The following is a 23,059-nucleotide window of genomic DNA, read 5'->3' as shown; positions in this document are numbered from 1 at the left end:
TTACAGGTTTTTTAAAAAAGGGGTTATGAAAAGATGACACTTTCCAAGATGGGTAGTTTGGTGAAAAGAGCATGGGATTTGCAGTCAAAGGGGACTGGATTTGTTTCCCAGTTCTGCAACTTACTAACTTCGTTAAACACTACTCCTTCCACTTCGTTATCTATAAGCCAAAGAGGTTGGATTAAATTGGACTAATATGTCTTCTTCCAATTATAATAGTCCAAGAAGCTTTTAAATGTCAACAAAATTACTGCATCAGACTTAAACACTTTGATCAATGAAAAAGTTACTAATAATCTCCTAAGCATCCAGCACTAATCTAAGGATTGTGGGAGATATAAGAAAAAGTGCTCTACTTGGGGAAATGAAACTAATGCATATAAAATCACTAGAAAATCATAAAAGACTGGAAGATCAAGAGATATGGCACCATTGAATTCATCTAATCCAGTTTCTATTGTTGAGGAAGCTGAAGCCTGGAAAGCTATGTAACTTACTTAAATGGGATTGAAATTGTGTTCTTCTCATCCATCTAGTAGGATGGAAGAGTGACTAGAAAACAGCCTCAAATCTTTCCTATACTGACTACAGATCCAGTACTCTATGCACTGTGCCATATCCTAGAAATATAATTGACAAGAACAGGAAAGGTGAAGAAGACAGAAGAGGCAAGGGTGAATTTGAGATTGTGGATAGTGTCATCTTCAACATGAGGAAATTTTAAAGGAGGAGCAGGTTTAAGAGGAAAGAATATTTCAGAAATGTTGGATTTCAAATGACGACCAATGTCTTTTCCATATATCCATTCAAGACAGGCTCATCCATCAGCCATAGAATCACAGAATTTTAGATCTAGAAGAGACCTTCCATATAGTTCAACTTTACTAATATAGAAATTCCCTCTACAGCAGCATCAATAAGTGGGTATTTAGCTCTTGCCTAGAGATATAGCATGAAGGAGAGCTCACTATCAGGACAACCTATCCATAAGTTTTCCTTTTATCAAACTCCAATTATCTCATTAAAACTTCCATTTATTGTTTCTAGCTCTTTCTCTTGGGGCCAAAAAGATCAAGCTTAATACCTCTTAATAGTTACCTATTCTTAATCACTGGATGGATGCAATCTCAGTCAGAATGAAACCCCTAAAAACCTTAGCTTTCAGAGACTTCTCACTGCTTCTAGGGCCATCTCTGGTCATCGTGATCTATATCTGGCCACTGGACTCAGATGGCTCTGAGGGGGAAAATGAGGCAGGTGACCTCAGATAGCCCTCCCTCATTTAAATCCAATTCCCTTGAATTGTATGGCATCTCTTCCCTGGTGTAATGGTCCTCTTTGAGAACAAAGGACAAAAAACAACCACTACCACCTTAAGACAAATCTTCAAATATTTAAACTCCCTGGATCGCAAACCTAGTGACCTTTACACAATATCTTCATTAGTATCCTTTAGCAGACCATATGTCCCAATTTTTAGTTCAGAAGTATAATAATTGAATTTATAATGGATCAGAAGACTAGCATGGTGGAGACTCATTCAATGGTTTGGCAAACGCTAAGTCAAGCAGTTGATCAATAAATATTTATTGAGTGTCTACTATGTATTAGAAGACACTGTGCTGAGTCCTGGAAATGCAAAAAAAAAAAAAGAAAAAAAAAGAAAGGCAGTCCCTGACCTTAAGGAGCTTGCAATCTAATGAAGGAAGACAAATATGAATGAAAATTGAAAAGGGGGAGAGAACAGTGATTGATGGTATGTATAATAAATTTGAACTGAAACTGCTAAGTCCAGCTTAGTGTATACTGTGTCAAATCTCATTTATAAAAGTTGTTTAAAATATTTTACTTGTTTTCTTGTTTAGAAATTTAGTATTTTCTTCTTGTTTTCTTCTTTACAAATTTAGTGGATTGTACTTGCATTAGGCTACCAAGGAAACAGTGCACTGAAACTTTGAAAAAAAGAAGAAAAAGCAATTAAATTTATCTTTTTTTTTACTTCTACTTTTTTTAAAAATTATTTTTCACTAAATAGTATTTTATTTTTTTCCAATCACATATAAAGATAATCTTCAACATTCATTTTTGCAAGATTTTGAGTTTCAAATTTTTCTCCCTCTTTTCCCTCCCTCTACCCTTCCCAAGACAGCAAGCAATCTGATAAAGGTTATACATGTGCAATCATTTCAATCATATTTCCACATTAGTCATATTATGAAAGAACCAAAAGAACAAAAAGTAAAAACCACGAGAAAGAAAAATCAAATAGTGAAAACACTATTTTTAAAATCTCTATTCAGACTCCATAGTTCATCTTCTGGATGAAGACAGTATTTTCCATGATGAATCTTTTGGAATTGTCTTGAATCATTGAGCAATCAGATTTATTTCAAGGTATGTGTCCAACACCAAGCAATACAAAAATTTTTAAAAATCTTCTTATAAAATAACATGATCAAAAATATTCCTTAAGACCTTACAGCTCCATCAGTCAAGATGCCATAATACAGTTATATATTACTCTGAAAGAAAGGTTTTCATTTCCTAAAGAAAACCAGTAAAAATGATTTAAAAAAAATGATTTTTATAAAAGCAATCTATCTGAACTTCAATGATCTGATCATAAATACCAACTTAATGTTTTAAAAGCCAAGTGCTTTTATCCTATAAAATCTTCAGTCAGACAAATAGCTGTGAATCCTCAGACTTGTGACTGGTGCTGAAAAAAGAGATTGGTTAGTACAAAGGAGGGCTTTCACTGGGAAGAAGTCTCTATTTTTTTTTGGCTAAGTCCACATTCTAGCACCCATCCTCTCATAAAACCCAGGCATCATGCCAAAAAAACTTGTCTATCAAAACTGCAATTAAAATTCAAGTAGTGGCCTCTCTACAAAAATGAAGAAACTCTTCCCCTGTGCAGTAGTGGAGAACCACATTTCCCCTCCCCTCAGAATTTCATGGTCAGCATGACCAGTGAAAAACAGAGCCAGAATTTTGTGGTGCTCAAGTTTCTCCTAAAGCTAATCAGAGGCTAGCAGACAAGTATTTGCAAACCTACAGAATAGAATGACTTCCTGACAAGGGGCTGAACCCTGGGATGTCTCAGGAATTACTAGAACTACTAGAAATGAGGGTTCAATCCCATTTCATTCTCCATAGTGTCTTTCATTCAGCAAGCATTTCTTAAGGAGGGCATATTAAGCAAGAAGGTATTCTAGAATAAATACATTTCATCATTTGGTCCTGAGAAAATACCCATTTTAAGTCCTAATAGAAGGAAGACATAATGAAGACAAGAGGATAATAAAAACATGTGAGGTCTCTAGCAGAAGCATCTAATTGGCTTTCCACTTAGGATCCCTCAGAATAGAAGGTGTCAATTATTATTGAAGCAGAAAATTTCCAGTAGGGGGAAGGCATGGAAAGGGTGACATTTCAAATAAACAAACAAACAAACAAATAAATAAAAAATTCTGTTTTAGAGCAAAGACAGCTTATCTAAAGATGGGCTGTGTTCAGAAAATGATACTTTTTTGTATTTTAATAGTTTTATGACTGAATGATTTGCACAGGTCAATCAGAAATAAACTAAAATATAATAAACTTATTAAGGAAAAATGTTAAGTAGTTGGGAAGAGTTTGAGAAAGAAGATACACTTAACTCCACACTTCAAACATGGAGTGATCATTCTCCTCACCAGTAATATATTATACAGCTACTCAGGCTGGACCCTGGATTAGATTCCTGTGTTCACAGCTGGTTGTAGCATTTATAGCCAGGGCAGTACTGTACATGTATGTTAACAGCTGATAATTAGCATTGGTCTAATATGTGATCCTCTTGAATGTTTCAAGTATCAAACCATTCAAGAAAGTTCTTATATGAACTTTTCAGCTACATTTAGGAATTGGAAACTAGATAGTAATAACTTCAGTAAAGATATAGATGATCACAATTACTGTTTGGATGTTGTTACAGTCCAACATAAGGTTTCCTGGACCCAACTCTTTTTTTGTTTGACAAACTCTCTTGGTTCTACTCACCTTCCCCCTCTCTTCTCCCCACCCCACATTTTTCACCTTTCACCTGTCTGCCTTACCCCTACACCCTTCCTCTCCCAACTTCCCTTTCTTTTTTTCAGAATCTTCTGTACTGGAAACTGTTAGACTTGATGATAATTGGCCCTTCCAAGCCTATGTGATCAGAGGTAGGAAATCATTTCAATGCTCTAATGCTCTGAATCAGATTTGGGAGAACATAATAATTCATTCGACATGAAACAATCAAGTCAGATATCACAGGTATATCACAGGTAACAAAGGTTTGCCACTTATTACATCAAATAGCTCATGGGCTCGATCAAAACTGACTAAGTAAGGCAGAATCTTAATTAGTTAAGCTATGTGATTTTTTTTTTTTTTTGGAGTGGGGGGTGACTTTTAAAGTCTCTTGGAAGAGAAGGGACTAGGGCTAGGTCTAGGGAGTAGTTTTGTTCTCTAATCAAGATAGTCTCAGAGTTTGGAGTCAGAGTGGATGGATTAACAATGATCTCAGGTTTCACAGCTCTCAAATTTGCTTTAAATTTCTATATTATCACTTCATATGGCGCCTTTCTTTTTACTTCAATTTCACTTCCTTAATTTACTTTCCTCATCCATAAAATGGGTATGAGAATTGCTACAGCAGAAAGAATGTAACCTCAGCAGAAAGAATGTAACCTCAGACAACTTACTATATACTTCACTGGGCCTAGTTTTGTCCTCTGTGAAATTATGCTGTAAAAAATGAGGGAAAAGATGATTTCAAAAGGATTTGGAAAGACTTAAGTGAAGGGATGCAAAGTGTAGAGCACAGAACTAGAAGAATTATTTATAATTCCAATACAAGGAAAATGAGTAATTCCGAGGAAATTTTAAATAGAAGTATGAAAACTGAAATGAATAGAATTAGATCAATCTATGTAACAACATTGTAAAAGATGCTTTTGAAAGCTGTAAAAACTTTGTTCAACACAATGTCCATTCCTGATTCCAGAGGACTAACAATGACACATACTATCCCTTATATAAAGGTGTTATATTTTGGGTGCAGGGTGAGACCCACATTTATGGATATGTATGTGTATATGTGTATGTTTGTGTGTAGTCACTGAAGGAATTTGTTTTGTTTGAGTATGCATATTTGTTATATGATGTTTTCATCTTCAATGGGATAGAAAATGGGAGGAGAAGAAAATTCTGTTCATTTCCTTTTTTATGGAGAAATTGGGGAAGTGGTGCAGATTTGAAATGTTACATGCATTTCCAGATAAAGCTATTTTTATTAGTGTTATTTATGATTTTTAATTCATTATAAGCAAGCTCTCATGAATTGTGAGGAAATCTGTAAATGTCATGTAAAAATGAAATGCAGCAATAAAATTGGAAGTACATCAATTAAAAAAAAGGAAAGTTGGGAGAAAAAAAAGATGTTGGGGGAAAATGAAATTTAAAAAAAGAATGGGTCTAAATGAACTCTAAGGTCTCTCCCAGTTCTAAAACTAATTTACTTTGATGCCATTTGTACTATTTATCTTAACTTCTAGGATGGTGAGGATCAAATACAATGATCTCTCTCCTTCCCTCCCTTCTTTCCTCTCACTCTCTCTCCCTTCTTTCCTCTCTCCTTCCTTCCCTTTTTCCCTCCCTCCCTCCCTCCCTCCCTCTCTCTCCTTCCCTTCTTTTTTTCCTGTCTCCCTCCCTCCCTCCCTCTCTTTCCTTCCCTTCTTTCTTTCCTGTCTCCCTCCCTCCCTCTCCCTCCCTTCCTCTTTCCCTCCCTCCCTCCTTTCCTTTTTCTCTTCCTCCCTTCTTTCTACTCTTCCTCCCTCCCTCTCCCTTTTTTCTTCCCTCCCTCTCTCTCCTTTATTTCCTTTCCCTCCCTCCTTCTTTCTTCTTTCCCTCCCTCTCTCCATTCCTCCTTCTCTTCTTTTCCTCCCTCCCTCTCTCCATTTCTCTCTTTCTCTCTGTCTCTCCATCTCTGTCTCTGTCTCTCTCTGTCTCTGTCTGTCTGTCTGTCTGTCTGTCTCTCTCTCTCTCTTCCTCTCCCCGTCTCTCCGTGTGTATGTGTGTATGTATATGTAAATCTATCTATCATCTATCTACACTTTCCATACAAGCATAAAGCTCTTTACATACATTACCTCTAAGGACAATAATTATGATTACTGACAATACTAATGAGTAATATATGAAAAAAGTTGCAACACAATACAATTACATCATTGAAGAGAAAGAGGTAAGAAGCAGATGGATTCAAGGTGAAGCAAACTCTGTGATAGAATCTGTCCATCCTCATGAGAGAATTTTGAAAGTGAACCATAATGATCTCAGACTTTTCTAAAGCCAACAAAAATAAAGTGACAGAACTGAAAAAAAATTAACAATAAACAATCTTTATTAGGTACAAAATTTCCTGTATTTGCCTTTTGATCTCAATATTTTTCATTTTTTAAAGTTAAATCTTCATTTCATGTCCTTACCTGTACTTTTACATGTACTAAAATGCATCAGTGCCAACAGAAATACTGTCCAAAGAGTCAGGAAGAGAGCCATTGGTTATTTTTCTACCTGAAAAAGACAAATTTTGAAAAAAAAAGGAAAAACTTTTATTTTAGTGGAAAGATAAATGTAGAGGTATATTTATAGGATTACATATCTAGAAGGGACCTCACAGACTAATCCAACCTTCTCATTCCACAGATAAGGAAATCTATGGGCAGGAATGTTGTGACCAGCCCCAAACCTGAGTAGAAGTGGGATTTGAATCCTAGTTGTCTGGCTCCGGAACCAGTAGTCTTCCCACATACACACTGCCCCTCCTTGACCTTTTTGTCCTAAAAGAGCCAAAGCTAGTGAAGGGAAATAATTTAAAAAGAGGCAAAAGCAGTATTTTAGATTTTGAAACTCTAGTAGCTTCCATATACCTCTAAGATCAAATATAAAATCCTATTTGTCATTAAAACCTCTTCAAAACCTGCTCCCTTCTTACTTTTGCAGCTTTTTGAAAAAAAAATCAACTTTAGTTTATTATTTCATATTCTCTTTTTTTCCTCTCTCTCTCTCTCTCTCTCTCTCTCTCTCTCTCTCTCACACACACACACACAAAATGCATTTAAAAAAAAACAAAAAAAATTCTTGCATTATGCAAGAAGAAAGAGAAGCAGGGAAAAAGAGGGGGAGGAGCAAGGGAGAGAGCGGGAAGGAAGGAAGGAAGGAATGAACAAAGGAAGGGAACGAGGAAAGGAGAAACTGAGGGAGAGAGGGAGGGAGATGAGAGGAAAGGTGCTTCAACTTGCACTCTGAATTCATTCCTTCTCTGTCTGGTGATAAATAGTTTGTTTCATCAGGAGTCCTTTAGAATTATGATTGGCCATTTTGTTGACCACAATTTCTAAGTCTTTAAGAGTTGATTGTCTTTGTGATATCATTATCAAATAAATTGCTCTCCTGGTTCTACTCACTTCACTTTGCATCAGTTCAAACAAGTCTTCCCTAGTTTTTCTGAAACCATCACTTTCTTCCTCTCTTATAGCACAATATTAATCTATCACAATAATATATCATAACTTGTTCAGCCTTTCCTTAGTTGATGAGCATCTTTTCCTTTTCCAATTCTTTGCTACTATAGAGAGAGAACTCTTAGCAGTATTCTTTCATCCTTCTCCCCCATCTCTTTCACTGTCATCACCATCAAATTCTTCAATCAAGCAACATGACTAACTTGCAGTAACTCAAACAAGGCACTTCACTCCTAAGGCATTTTCACTAACCTATGCCTCCCTAATTTCCTTCCAGACCCAATTAAAATCCTACCTTCTAAAAGAAATTTTTCTTGATCCCTCTTAATGTTAGTGACAGCCTGGATATTGCTTTTTTGTACATAATTGTTTCCATTTTATTTTGCCCATTAGAATGTGAACTCCTTATTTTTCTTTCCAACACTAGACAATGTGTCTAGCATGTAATAGGGGTTTAGACTCTTATTGACTGACTGATGTGAAAGGGTTGGAGAATAACCTCAAAAAAATTAAATGTAAAATCAACGCCTTTTAAAAGGCTAAGTTAAAAGACTTTTTGTCCATGCCTCAGGATATTATCTATAACAAATAAGCATTGTTTACTAAAAAACAAGGTTTCCATTGTTTTAGACCACTTTCTATATTTTAGACAGATTACAGACTTTAGATGTTCCATCTAAAAGGGACCTTGTAGGTCATCAAATTCAATTCTTCCATTCTACAGAAAAGAGATGAAAGTCTTGAGAGGTAAAGAACTAGTAAGTAGTAGAACAATATTCAAACCCAGGTCTCCTGGCTACAAGTACATTCCTGTCTCTATTATACTGTGTTATCCCTAGTTTCTTGTCTTTTAAGGTGGGGGGGGGTAGGAAATGGGGAGAGGAGTACTTTATAACCAATAATTTCTAAGAAGACTTTCTGATTCCAGGACCTGTACTCCCCTTTTCCAGTGAGTATCACTTCCAGCTCTTGGGACCCTTAGCACTCTTCAAAGCTCAGTTCAAGGGTCAACTCTGCAAGAGCTCTTTCCTAATTTTCCTAGTTGTTAACTCCCTATTTCCAATTGCTTTCTATTTATTTGGTATAGATCTTATATTTATTAGTGCAAGAAGAGCCCCTAATTAACTGATAACTTCCTTTGATGAGATTATAGGTAATGTACCTTTGCCAAATTGGCATTTTGCTGAGAGAACACAGAGAATTCCTCTCTGATGAGCACTATGCAGGAGTATCCTGGTTAATGTTTAACAACTAGTTCTCCAAAACAAAGCAAAACAAAACAAAAAACCAAAACATGTAAACCTGACACACTTTTTAAGTTTAATATGCATTATTAACATTTTCCTATCACTCTTAAGTCTGGACAATCAATGAAATAACAAATTAAGTCCTGATTTGTAGTTTGCCAATTTCTGAAATATAAATGCTCCTATTGAAAATTTAACAATCATGTCTTGGGGCTAGCTCTAAATAGTACTAAGACATACATGGTTCCATGTGATAGGCAGAGAGATAAATAACAATTAAGAGTAAGAAGGTATTAAATCTTATTAGAAGAGCTAGCCTTTACCCATAGTTTATAAAAGTAAGATTAATCCTTTCTTCAGAATTTCTCCATTCTTTCTAAAGCTGGAACAGTCATGTGATTTGCAGGAGAAGGACATGGTGAGAGAGAGTTCTTCACCTTTAGCTACTGCCTGCACACTCTATCTTTTTGTTTCCTCCTATTTCTAGGCACAGAGCAGAAACTACAAATCTTGAGACTTTCATGTCCTCAAAAGTGTCATATTACATAAGCTAAGTCTCAATAAGGAGACTGCAGGAAGGGAAGGGGATACTTTTCACATAGGGGGAAGATTCTTAGCTAAACAGGAGATAGAGATGATTATAGATTAAATGGCTAATTCTAATTATGTAAAATTTTGAAATGCTTTTGCACAAGCAAAATCAGTGTAGTTGGAAGCGAAGTTGACTGAGAAAAAAAATCTTTGCAGCAAATATTTCTGCTAAAGGTCTAATATTAAAGACATATAGGGAATTACTATGTGTGTGTGTGTATATGTGTATGTGTAAACAAGTGTTATTCCAATAGGTAAGTAAAAAGTCAATGGATATGAACAGTTTTCAAATGAAAAACTGATGATTGATGGTAGTCCTTGAAACACAAGAAATATGCCATCTGGTTCCTGCCTAGTGATCCTACTTCCATGAATTTGTAAAGGACAATTCCGTCCCCCAACTTTGAGCATGTATAAGTATAAGATCATAAGTATAATCTTTTAACTGGTGTTCAGACAGAATTTATTATGCATACTAAAGATTCAAGCTAATCTCTCTGTTTTTTTCCCCTAGTGGATTTCCAGTGAGGACAACTGTTGGAAGGTTCCAGTTGAGGGAAGAGCAAAGCTGCCTTATCTCCCACTTGGCTACCATGTGTCCCTGAGTACATGGTTTCTATTTCTTTGATTTGGCTCTTTTTATAAATTTTAGATAAATGTTAATTGTTGCTTCTTTTCCTAAGAGGACCCATGACATCATGAGTGATATCTGGACTCCAGGATGATTGCATATAAGTGAGTCAGAATTCCACGAAGGCATCAATCTCAAAGTCAAGATGACAGTTGATGGCAGTAGACAACCTTGGCATCTTCAATGCATGACGAATCTCTAAGCATTTCACAGAGCCTGTTTCAGCTATCTTCATAGTCACTGGAACATATTGTTCTTATTGGTTCATTACACTGAAGGAAGCCTTCATGTGCTTGGGAAGACACACTCCCACCTACAACCCGATTTAGTCCATTTGCCCAGTTAGTTTTATTGGGCATGGCTGCTACAGTTTCTTGAAGTCACAATGAGAGTTAAATGACAAGTAGACATGAAAAGTGGATGAGTAGCTCAGAAAAGGGCTTGGAAAACCCTCACACCAGAAATGCTAATGTTGTCTAGGAATCAATATCCATTGAAATGGACTAGATGATGGCCTTGAAAGATTGGAAGAGTCATCAGAGGTGTCCTCAGCAGGTAGTCCATAGCAGAGGTCAGAGGAAATGGGAGAAATAATAGTTGAATCTATTAAGGAATCAGCCAGAGATGTGACGTACTAGACTTGCCCATAAGGCTACATGAAAGAACCCTGAAGGGAAAAGTAGGCAGTTGTCCTGGGAGGACTGGAAATTGCCACTCCCCAAAGAAGTTTAGATTATGTGCCCAGAGGCTCATTATGAAGAAATGCAAACTACCAATTATTTGAAAATATCCTTCAAATCACTAATAATGATATAAATTAAAAAGTAATTCTAAGTGTCCAACCCATACCCATCAGACAGGTAGATATAAACGTAGCAATTATTGGAGAAATGGTGGAGGGGAGGAAAATGATACATGATTGGTGAAGCTCTGAAATAATTCAAACATTTGGAAAACAGTTTGGAACTATACTCAGAAAGTCACTATGTTGTACATATCCTCTGAAGCAATGATAACACTACATAGAATATGCTCCAAAGAAGTCCCAGGGAGAGGGAATGGACATAGCTAATATGTATAATGTAGCATAGTGACCAATCACATTACCATAAAACAGATAATGAATCATGCTTCTCATCTTCTGGAAGAGTAGATGGACTAGAAGTATAAAATTAGACTTTGATTTTTAAATATAGTCAACATATGGATTTGTTTTGCTTGATTCTATTTGTTTTTTATAGTTGAGAACTTTGAGGAGACAAGGGGAAATTGAAATTTAGTGAGTAATGATAAAAGATATCCTTCTCCTCAAAAAAAGAATAATTCCAGAAGATGTTAAATGTAATATTAATTATGTATATATGTATGTATTATAATATCATATTAAATTTAATGAAAAAAAAGCTCCAGGCATAATCTACAGAACAAGTACAAAAAAGTAATACAATTTTTAAATGCCTTTTTCTAAATCCCCATTATTTTGCATTCAGTCCTAATTGATGTTTTTTCCCCCAAATTTTCTGAACTCATTCCCATGAGGAATATAATGATGATAATCACTTACTTCCAAAAAAGTAGGTGTGGTATGAAACTTTTCAAAACCAGTTCAATGACACAGTATTGATACATTAAAATTATGCTAGTCCAAAGAACAGGACTGTTCTCTGAGGATATATGCTTTTGATCTAGCCTTTCTTAGTAGAACTGAATCCTGATGAATGCAATTCACCTTGAAGCCTCCGTTTCTCTCTCCCTTTTCTTCTCCTTCCTGCTTCCCTACTGCTTTCCCCTTCTCTCCATTTCTTCTCTCCACCTCCCATCTTCTCTCTTTCTCATCTTTCCCCTTAAATCCACTTTACCTTTTAATTTCCCTATTTATGTTATCTGTATCACCATTTTGCCATTCACCCAGGTTGGCCAGCTGCCAATTTGCTATGCTTCAGCATAGATCTTATTAGGTCATTCTCATTCTCAAGAAACTTCAGTGGTTCTCTGTTCTTTTTAAAAACAAAACACAAACTCCTCTGACTTTTCACAATCTGTCTAGTCTATCCTTAGAGTATATGGCTATGACCCAAGGCTAGAATATTTTCCCTTTTAATTGTCATCTCATAAAACATTGACTGCTTCCAAAATATAACTCAGGTACTTAGAGGAGCTCATTCCTGATCCTCTGTGTGAACAACCTTTCATTTTATTTTTTAATTTTCAGTGTTTAACATGCTCATATAGAAGGCACTAAAAAAAGCCTGTTAAGTTTAATTGAATTGATTTGATAACTCTATGCTCTCACACTTTTTCATCACAATCATTCATATTTAATTGACAAATCTTGTCAATTCTGTCTCAACATCCTTTGTATCTTCCTTTCCTCCACCACATACAACAATTCTAGTTTAGATCTTTATCAACAAATCACATGGGCTACTATAATAGTCTTCTAACTAGTCTTTCTGAATCCACCAGAATGCTTCCAGCTCAGCCCCTATAGCTACTGTGGAACAGACAAATCCTACTGGAGGAAGGGCCACTTTCCTAATTACCTTGAGCAATGACTGCTGACCACTTGCCACCAACAGGGAGATAGACACATAAAGTCTGGAAGTGTCAGAACCCCAATCCCAGACTACCAGCTTTGCATCAGGGGCAACCTTCATAGCCATTGTTCAGAGAGGAAACTTGTAGAATAGAGGGCAGACATCCCCACCAACTACCACAACTAGGGAAAACATGGCAATCTAGCTGACTCAGCATGGCACTAGTGCTATCACAGGCCAGGTGATCAAACCACCCCCACTTTAATCCATCACTCAGAATCTGAAAGGTGATTTCTCCCATGCTCCACTAATTGATTTATGATATCATCCTTTATTTCTAAATCATGTATTCATTTTCAGCTTATCTAGTTACACTGTGAAATGTTGCTCTATGCCTAGTTTCTGACAGACTATTTCCCAGTTTTCCCAATAGTTTCTGTCAAATAGTGATATCTTGCCCCAATAGGTGGGATTTCTGGGTTTATCAATACAAATTATTGTGTTCATTTGCTCCTGAAAAGCTGTGTGCTTAATCTGTTCTACTAATCAATCTTTCTTTTTAAAAAAATTTTTTTTAAGAATTTTTATTTTTATTACATTAGCTTGGCTTTTCCATGAGCAGTTAATATTTTTATTAAATCTTTTTATTTTCAAAACATATGCATGTATAATTTTCAACATTTCACTCTTACAAAATCTTGTGTTCTAAATTTTTTCCCTCTCTTCCTTTTACTCCTTCCCCTAGATAGCAAATAATCCAATATATGTTAAGCATGTGCATTTCTTCTATATGTATTTCCACAATTACCATATTGTACAAGAAAAAATCAGATTAAAAGGAAAAACATGAGAAAGAAAGCAAAATGTAAGCAAGCAACAATAAAAAGAATGAAAATATTATGTTGTGGTCCACACTCAGTTCCCACAGTCCTCTTTCTGGTTGTAGATTGCTCTTTTCATCACGAGATCATTGGAACTGATCTGAATCGACTCATTTCAACCTTTCTTAGCTAGTACTAAGTTGTTTTCACAATTACAGCTTTGAGGTTTGAAATCTGCTATTGCTAATAACCCTTCCTTCCCATTTTTTTCATTGATACTCTTGATATTCTATTTCTCTATATGAATTTTATATGAATTTCCCAGTTCTACAAGAAATTATTTAGTAATTTAATTGGTATAACATTGAGTAAGTAAATTAATAATGTCTATTGTGGTCTACTTATGAACAATTTATATTTTTCCAGTTATTTAGATTCATCTTGATATGTGAAAAGCATTTTGTAATCTTGGTAGATAAATTCCCATATATTTTCTACTGTCTGTAGTTATTTTAAATGGATTTTCTCTTTCTTTCCCTTCCTGCTGGCTTTTGTTAGTAATATATATACAGGAATGCTGATGGTGATCCAGAGGAGTTTATTTTATATCACTGAAATACTTACCATTTTGATTAGTTTTTTTATTCATCTGCAAAAAAATGATAGTCTTGTTCCCTTGTTGCCGATGCTTACTCCTTCATGTTTTTCTTATCTTATTTCTGTATTTTTAGTACAACAGTGAATGCCAAAGAGATTTCCTTAAATCTCAGATCTGACCAAGTCAATCCCCTATTCATAAAGTTTCAATGCTCCCTACAGCTTCTAACTTAGAATTATTAACTCCTCTGTTTGGCATTTAAAGTCCTTCACAATCTGATTCCATTGTCTCTTTTCAGGAATGTTGCAAATTATTCTTCTTTATGTAAATTCCAGCCAAACTGCTGTTGTCTATAAGTAATATCTCCTCTGTAAACTCTGTACAACAGGAAAATGTCCATACAAAGATAACCAAAGGTAAAGGATCTTTAATTCATGTCAAATAACAAGCATTTGAAGGAAATGGAGCTATTTAGCTTGGGGATGACAATATTTTTTGGGGAAAAAGAGCTGTCTTCAAATATTTAAAAGAAAATTAGTTCTATTTGGCTCCAGGAAACAGAATCAAGAATAACATAGACAAATTACAAAGAGCTACATTTCCATTTGATGTCAGAAAAACCTTCCAAACTAGGGAATGAGGTAATTTGATATTGAGTCAGAAAGAACTGAATTCAAATCCTGCTTCAGATACTTGCTGTGTGACCCAGGTATGCCACTTAAGAGTCAACTCCCTGCTTTATTGTTTGTATTATTTCAGCTTTTCCATCATAATGCATTTGTCCTCATTGCCAATCATCTAAATATAAGGGAGATAAAGACAGCTTGCTATACACACACACACACACACACTAAGGCTATACCTTCAGATAATAGGCATTCCCAAAGTCTCAGTTATACACAATTACAAATCAACTCCTTGAGAATCACAGAATAACTCTCATTTTTTTTAATGGATAACAATATAATTGGGTATCATGACATCTGTGGACATCTATATTGGTCTTTCTTGGCCAACACTGAATTCATAATTCACCAATGCTGTTACCCATCTCTGCCAAGCATTATCCAATTTAGCACCGATAAAAATAAAATATACATCAACGGGTTATCTGTTCACACCTGAATTCCATACAAAAAAATTCTGAACTTTTCAATGTTATGAAATGTTGAAACTGGACTGAGTTGATTATTTACAATTCTTTTTTTTTTCCATTCTTTTTTTGGGGGACTTCGACAAGGCCTTTTTATGGTCTTAGAAAAGTCACTTAAGTCTGTGTGCCTCAGTTTCCTCATCTGTAAAATGAACTGGAGAAGGAAATGACAAACCACTAGAGAATCTCTACCACGAAAATTCCCAAACGGGATTATGAAAACTATTCATGACTGAATAACAACCAATAGGTATTCCTTTGGTCTTGGGAAGATACTATTGCCCTGCACATTTGCTCTATTTGAATTACATATTCCCTTAGGTTTTACTGTTCTTCTCTCTATTAATCTTTCAATGAGACTCCACCAAATACAAACTTTAAAGGTCTCTCCCCCTTTAATTAGATAGTTATGGATGAAATTGGTACATATTTAGTAACAATGATATAGCACTTCAATGCTTACAAAGTGCTTTACATATGTTATCTTATTTGGTCCACACAATAATCCTCTAGGGTAGATGCTATTGCCACCCCCATTTTACAAGCAAGAAAACCAAGATTTGGAGAAGCCAAGTGACTTGCCCAGAATCACACAGCTAGGAAGCATCTGAGGAAGGATTTAAATTCGGGGCTTCTTGATTCTAAATCTAAACTTAATCAAAGTACACGATTGAGGTGTCCTGTCAACACCAACACTGTTGCCAAAAACACTTTTCTTGTCTGTCATTCTTACTGAGTAATTTAAACTTTTATAACTTTGGCTGATTCCAAGTGCTAAACCGTTAAGACTTCCTAAAAAAATCTAGCTCTTTTCTCCACCTCAGGCACTTGTCACTGCTGTAAGGCTTTATTGCTTTTATATGTTTGTTTTCCAGGGAACATGGAAACTTCCTTAAGAAAAATCCTGATTTAGACTTCTGATTCTATTATGCAGTAACATTATGCTCTAAGGTTCAGGGAAGCCTATTAATATTTGTAGCTGTTTCTTGAATTTCTTATTGCTTTTTCTTTTAAGTTAATGCTAATAATTTATCTGCAAAAATTCTCTTTAATTATGATCACTTCAACTCTATTAAGTATTCTCTCCTCCTCTGAGAGGGTTGGCAATCAGATTTCAATCACTTTCTAAAGCCCTAATTTACAAGGAATTTTTGAAGGGCTCATATCTTTAGGTAAATTACAGAACACAAGTAGAACATTAGCTTTTTTCTTATGTTTCTTCGTGACAGCAATAATCAGGAAATTCATTGTGAATAATAAAAATCTTGTGCATAATATATTTAGGTCTTTTTATCTAAACTATAATAATGAATCACCCAGATCAAGACATCATTTACATGTCAATTCATGTTCTAATGAATTACTGAAAATGGGACATGGTGCCCCTTACAAGGAATGCAAAAGAACACTCAACCTGAGCAGAGTGAGCTGTTTGGTGAAGAAGGAAGAAAGGGATAGTTTGTGAATCAAACGGAGAAAGACTGTGCCATAGTGCCAAAAAGATACCACTTTTAGGACCATAACAATTAGTGACAGAAATCAGTCCAAGCCTGAGAAATGAACAAGAACATAAATAATACTAATACCAATAACAGCAAGCACCTAGTGATAAGAAATGGTTTTCTCCTTTAGCTTCTTGGGGTAGTTTCTTTGCAGAGTTCTTTGGGGAGAGTGGTACATGGTCTATCTTTGGTGCTTGTGCTAGACATTGCCAACAGCTGACCCAAACAAGCCACTAGGACACTGAAGTATGTCCAAAAATCTGCTGGACCTTCTGAAGTTTACAGCTCTTTCTCCATCCAAGGAATGAAATCTGGGTCAAAACCAAAGCCAGGGCTTACTTTTCCCCCCTCCCTCCTACATGGTTTCTCTTTAGAGAGGTTTTGCTAGAATAGCCCCCTTATTTCAATCTCTGCAATAATTTTGAGTATTAACTAGTTTTCTATCTTACTGTGGTGCAGCAAACCCAACAGTGAGAGAGCCCTGACTATTGACTCAGAAAATCATAAGTTGGCATTATCTACATTGTACTGTATTTTTATTTTGTTAAACATTTCCCAATTCTTTTTAATCTGTGAGACTGACACCTCTATAGAAGACTTTTATGACATGACCCACTTTCCTCAAACTAGTTGAACAGGATTCTTGTGTAATATATATCACTTCAGTTTCAGGACTTTTTTTTTTAAACTGAGTTTACTAAAGTCTATTACTAACTAGTTGATTGAAACTAAATCAACATTAATTGAAATTGAATTTAAGTAACAAGGCTTCTGTCACTCTTAGTGGGATAGAAAAATTTTCTTGACTTATCTCAACAATTCCATTCTTATAAGATGAAAAGATATGAAAAAAAAATCATCTAAGAAGTGGGAAAGAAATCAAATTCTCTCTTTTTCATCACCTTGTTGTGACAATGGAATATTCAGCTTATACTAGTGAATGACAAAAAACAAAAAACAAACAAAAAAAAAAAACTTGGCACTGGTAGAAATTTGTTCTTGTGGTATGACTTGGAACAGGTTTATAATTTCAACATACATTTCCCCCATGATAAAAGGTTTTAATACTAGGAAACACTTCCTCCTACTGGGAAGAGATAAGCCCAGGCTTACAATTCCTGTAAAGAAGGGAGAAGGCCAGAGCTTGTACTTCCTTCTCTTTATAGTCAAGACACTCCTGGACATGTTTTCATAAGGCAAAGATCTTCCAATCTTTCTCTTTGTCAAATCAAATTATCATTAAGTTCCCTTACAAAATAATCATGATCTTTCTCCATTTTCCTCCTTACCCATGAAAATAGACAAACACAAAAGCCTGGAAACATATTATCAGCAACATAGGAACCAAAAATAATTGCAGTTGACATTTAAATACTGCTTTCAATTTTACAAAGTGCTTTACATACACTACAAAGTAGGCATTCTAGATCCCAGTTTTACAGATAAGAAAACTAAAGAACAGAAAATCTACATGAATTGCGTATTTTCACCCAACTGGCATGTGTCCTAAGTGGAATTCAAATACTTTTGGTTATCTTTGTAGATTCACTAGGAAATGTTAGAGGTGCACTAGTCTTAACAATTATATTCTTCCCCTACCCCTTTAATGCCATTCCCCTGAAAGTGACTAGTTTCCATCCCTGTCATTTTAAAAGAAGTATAGAGTATTGCCAGATAAGGAGAGCAGATGAAGAGACAGCCCAATACAATGCTATAAAAAAGTGAGAAGAGCTTCATGAAGTAGATAGCTGACCCTTTTCTTCAGTGGTCACATGTCTGGATTCAAAAATTCTTATATTATTAAAGCTGAAAAGAATCTTAGAAAAAAAATTGCTCTATGGAGACAAGACAAGTAATTTGCTCAAGATCTCATAGACAAATAAAAACAAAGCTGAGACTCAAATCCAGGACTCTTAGATTATAGTCCAATAGACTATTTACTCATCACAGAATTCTTTAAAATGGAAGGAATTTTTAGAAATCATTGAAGTCAAACTCCCTAACTTAACTTATAAAATGACAAGCCTAAAGTTGTAATGGACCTTAGAGGTCATTTAATCCTATCTTCTACCCAAGAACCTTCTTTATCACATCCTTGATAGGAACTATCAGACCCTTCTTGAATATTTCTAACAATGGGGAACTTACTACTCTGTGAAGTTATGGGTTCCATTAGTAGATGATTTTAATTTTTATATATTGTACATTTAGTAGAAAATATAGCAATTACAACAGAATAGGTTAAGAATTTCAATTAGATTTCCCTTGAACCAAGTTTGATCTTCTGATTACAAATCTCCTGTCATCACATTGCTTCCTTAGTCTCATACTCTTTTTCTAACACCATGACTGACGTAGATGAGACAGCATGGTGTCACAGAAAGAATATAGACTTGAGGAATCCTGAGCTCTAGTTTCACTATCATCTATCTGAGACTTTAAATTAGGCATCCTAACATCTTTATGCCGCAGTTTTCTCAATTATAAAATGAGGATAATAATAAATAACAAATAAATTTTATTAATAAATGACTTTTAAGTAAACAAATAAATGAAATAAAAAATAAAAAAATAAATAATGATAAAATGAGGATAATTAGGTTGTGGTTAAAAGACAAACAAAAGTAAAACATATAATATGAAATACAAAAGATTCTATAGCAGGAGAAAGCTGAAACTAGCTCCTACTGACTTGTGCAAGCTAATTATTAAATGTTCAATTTGAGCATTTATGCCTCAGGAATCAGTAAACATTATATAGTAGACTATGATTTATTGGGTATTATTATTATCATGACTTTTAAAAAATGGAGAAAATGTTAATAATACAGGTTAAAATTATAAGCATGTTATGTAGACAGTTGTTAAACACTTACTAGCACATTGCTATAAATTTTTGTTTGTTTGTTTTTGGTTTTTAATCATACAGCAGAGAACATAGATCAACCACAGGAAGGGGTTACAGAGACTATCTAGTCTAACATTCTCATTTTTCACATACGGAAATTGAACTTGAGGGAAGTTAAGTGATTTTACCAGGATCTCACAGTGAGCATAAGAAGCAGAATTTGAATGCAGGTCAGCGGATTGAGAGCTAGTAATTAATTCTACTCTATGGTCTGTATCACTAGCCTCTCTGATACTTATATCTGCCTTTCCTGCTGAAATAGACTGACTTCCCTCTGTAAACCTTCTGATTATTGCTTAAATTTTTGATCCCTGGTGGTTACTATTCATACACTCACCAAACTAAATTACTTTGTATATATTTTGCATTTATGTTGTTTTGCCCCTGTGGAATGTAGGCTTATGGTGGGGCTGGAATTGTTTGCTTCTCTTCCATTTCACTGTCACTACCTTCCATCTCCTCAAGCCTGTACTATTGCAATAACCTTTGGATTGGTTTGATTATACTTTAAATCTCCCCTCACTCTAGCATTCAGCCACCAAAGTGATTTTCCTAAAGCACAGGTCTGACCATCATTCCTCTCCCTCAAATAAATTCCAGTGGCATCTTATGATCTCCGGGATCAATTACAAAATCCTGTTTGGCATTCAAAGCTCTTCAAAGCTTTAGCTTTCCAGTATTTTACACCTTACTGTTCAGCTAGAGACACTGGCCTCCCTAAAGTTCCACAAACATGATCCTCCATTTCTAGGCACTGTCTTCTATCTTCCCCATGCCTGGAGCATTCTCCCTCCTCATCTCTGCCTCCTAGTTTCTTTTAAGGACCAATTAAAATTCTACCTTTTATTAAGAAGCCTTCTTCATCTTCTTAATTCTAGTACATTCCTTCCATTAATTATTTCCCTTTTATCTTGTATATAGCTTGCTTTTATATATTTGTCTGCATATTGTTTCTTTCTTTAGATTGTGAGCTCTTTGAGGGCAGAATTTTTTTTTTTAAGCTTTTATTTCCTTAGCGCTTATTCCAGTATCTAACATTTAGTACTTCTATTAGAAGAACTTAGTATGTATGGAGGGCATTTAATAAAGCTTGTTCAATTAAATTAATTTGAATTGAATTTGATGAGCTCTAAGAAGAAAGTGATTAGAAGAACAAATCAACAACTCAAATTACCAAATGTAATTTTTTAGGTAGTCTTATAGTGCTCTGATTTTCCTAAAAGCAAACAAACAAGAAACAAAACCAAACAGCTTTGGATGCTGGACCCATCAGCTTTATATTTACAACTAGAGAAAAAAAGAAAAAGATTAGGTGATTTTATAGGTGGAGCCTATCCAAATTAGGAAAGTAAATAAGACTATCTAGTCTAATAAGTTTCTAGGTCAGCTGTTCCCAAATTAAAGTTGTCACACAATACTTTCAAGGTTAGAAATGTAATGATGATGCCTCCAAAGGGTGCTCCAAAGTCTGGGAATTTGGAATCCACTAGGAAGAGTGGCAAGGAAGGGTTGATTAAATCTCAAAAGAAAATTGAGAAAATGTAACCTATTTTCATATGAAAACCTTTCTACATATAAGAAATTCTTCATATAAGGAATATATACACATATAATGCAATTTTACAATTCATATTTAATTCTAGAGAGAAAAAGAGACAGAGACAAGACAGAGAGAGAAAGAGAAACAGAGAGAGAGGGAGAGAGAAAGAGTGAGAGAAACACAGAGAGAGAGAGAGAGAGAGACAGAGAGAGAGAGAGAGAGAGAGAGAGAGAGAGAGACAGAGACAGAGACAGAGAGACAGAGAGAGAGAGAGAGAGAGAGACAGAGACACAGAGACAGAGAAAGGAAGGAAGGGAGAGAGGGAAGGGAGGGAGAGGGAGAGGAAGAGAGAATAGACAGTCTTTGTGTGATATCCAAGCAAGATGGAAAGTGCTCTTTGGAACACACATAATAAAAATTCCTCTCCAGATAGACACTGAAGCATCCAAAATGAATAAAGTAGAAATTAATATGAACGATAGTTCATATTATGAATATGCAATATAGTAGCATTTAAAGTAGTAGTTTCTTCATTTTTAATGAGGGGATTTTATATATAACCTTCCCTTTCATTCCCAAACGATCTAGGATTCTATCTGCAAGTTTCTGATCTTTCCCAGAAGGCAGGGGAAAGGATGGATGTCAATGCAGAGACTGAAACTGGGGTGTAGTTTCTGATAATTGAACTTCTACAGGGTTATATCTTTGCTAAGAAAATCCCAAATGGGGTCAAGCAAGAGTCGGACAAGAAAGATTGAAAAACAACTCAACAGCAAAACAAAAATCATTTTGACATCTGCACTTCAAAAAGTCCCACAGGGGAAAAGACTAAGCAGAAAAAGAGTGCAAAGATCGCTGGATTTGGAGTGAGATCCCAATTCTCTTTATTATCTTTGTAATCCCTGGGCCAACCACTGTGAACTTTTGTGAACCTCAGCTTCCATGCCTGTAAAATGGGAGGGTTAGCTCTAGATGCACCCTAAGATCCTTCTCAGTTCTGAGTAGGAATAACGAGATAAGATGAGGTTCCAAAATGAAAGTATAAATTACAATCGTTAATTCTTCCTAGAATCCTCATCCAATGAAAAACACAACAAGCCAAGGTTAGATGGCTTTTCGTCAGATTTGTTTAGCTGGAACTCTTACTCCGGCATGTACCTGACTTCTGAGGTTTTTTCCAATTCCGAGAGCTCCGAAGTGAAAACAGGTTGTAACTTGAAACTCTTTGGTCTACTTTGGAAGAAACAATGCACAGACAAAAGCACCTGGAAGGGTTGCTAGGGTCTGTTGTACTCTTTAGTGACAGTCAGACTCGAAGTGGTAAATGTATTAAAAGTTGTCATCTTTTCCCCGACTTTGGCTCCTTGAGAGCCACAGGCCCCAACCTGGGAAAGGGAAGCAAATTTGCGGCCAAGAGAAGCCGGGATGCCCTACTGAGATTAAATGAAAGAAAGGGTGGAGGAATAGGAGGAAGAGGAAGACTTGCTGTCCCAGCACCAGGAAGCAATCCCAGTAGTATAGCACTTACGTCTCGGTCCTGGAGCTCGGCTGCTAAAAGGGGCAGAGATGCCGCGGCGTCTTGGGAAGGAGACTCTCTCTTAGTCTCCCGGAGGAAGCAAGTTGGAGCTGACAGTGGAAGGCGCCAAGATAGCACAGCCAGAGGCTTGCTCTGGGAAGCTGCCCTAGCCCCCACCACTGTGAGTCCGGGCTATGAATCAGTCAGAAGCTTAGGGCCGGGGCGGGGGCTGGAGTTACTGGAAAAGTCGGGGAGGTGGTGGTGCGGGGGGGACTGTGAGGGCGGGGGTTAAGGGAGGGAATAGGAAGAGGAGAGAGGCGGGAGGACTTTTGCAATTTCCCGTCTCGCTCCGGACCCTTGGTACTCTTGGAAACCCAAAGGAATTCGGTCGCTTTCACTCTTCCAGAGAACTGCTGGGAGGAATGGCCCTGACGCAGAAAGCGCATTTATCCTCTCGGG

The 23,059-nt window shown here is 36.0% G+C and overlaps 1 protein-coding gene across 4 annotated transcripts in view; it reads right to left on the bottom strand.

The window, feature by feature from the left end:
- The window catches only part of OSMR (oncostatin M receptor), an 83,263-nt gene extending 60,504 nt beyond the window's left edge, over positions 1–22,759 (bottom strand). For 3 of the 4 annotated variants that reach the window (XM_051990158.1, XM_051990149.1, XM_051990138.1), the window contains exons 1-2: positions 22,613–22,756; positions 6,519–6,606 (exon numbers count right to left, since the gene is read on the bottom strand). In XM_051990158.1, the coding sequence (XP_051846118.1) occupies positions 6,519–6,591 (73 nt within the window). In that variant the 5' untranslated portion in view covers positions 6,592–6,606; positions 22,613–22,756. Of the gene's footprint in view, positions 1–6,518; positions 6,607–22,612 lie in introns of all 4 variants that reach the window. The other variant, XM_051990129.1, reaches the window with a different exon arrangement.
- Between the last annotated feature and the right edge of the window lie 300 nt (positions 22,760–23,059).

The sequence above is a fragment of the Antechinus flavipes genome, chromosome 1, assembly GCF_016432865.1.
Source record: "Antechinus flavipes isolate AdamAnt ecotype Samford, QLD, Australia chromosome 1, AdamAnt_v2, whole genome shotgun sequence".
NCBI classification, from domain to species: domain Eukaryota; kingdom Metazoa; phylum Chordata; class Mammalia; order Dasyuromorphia; family Dasyuridae; genus Antechinus; species Antechinus flavipes.
This window is presented reverse-complemented; position numbering and strand designations above follow the sequence as displayed.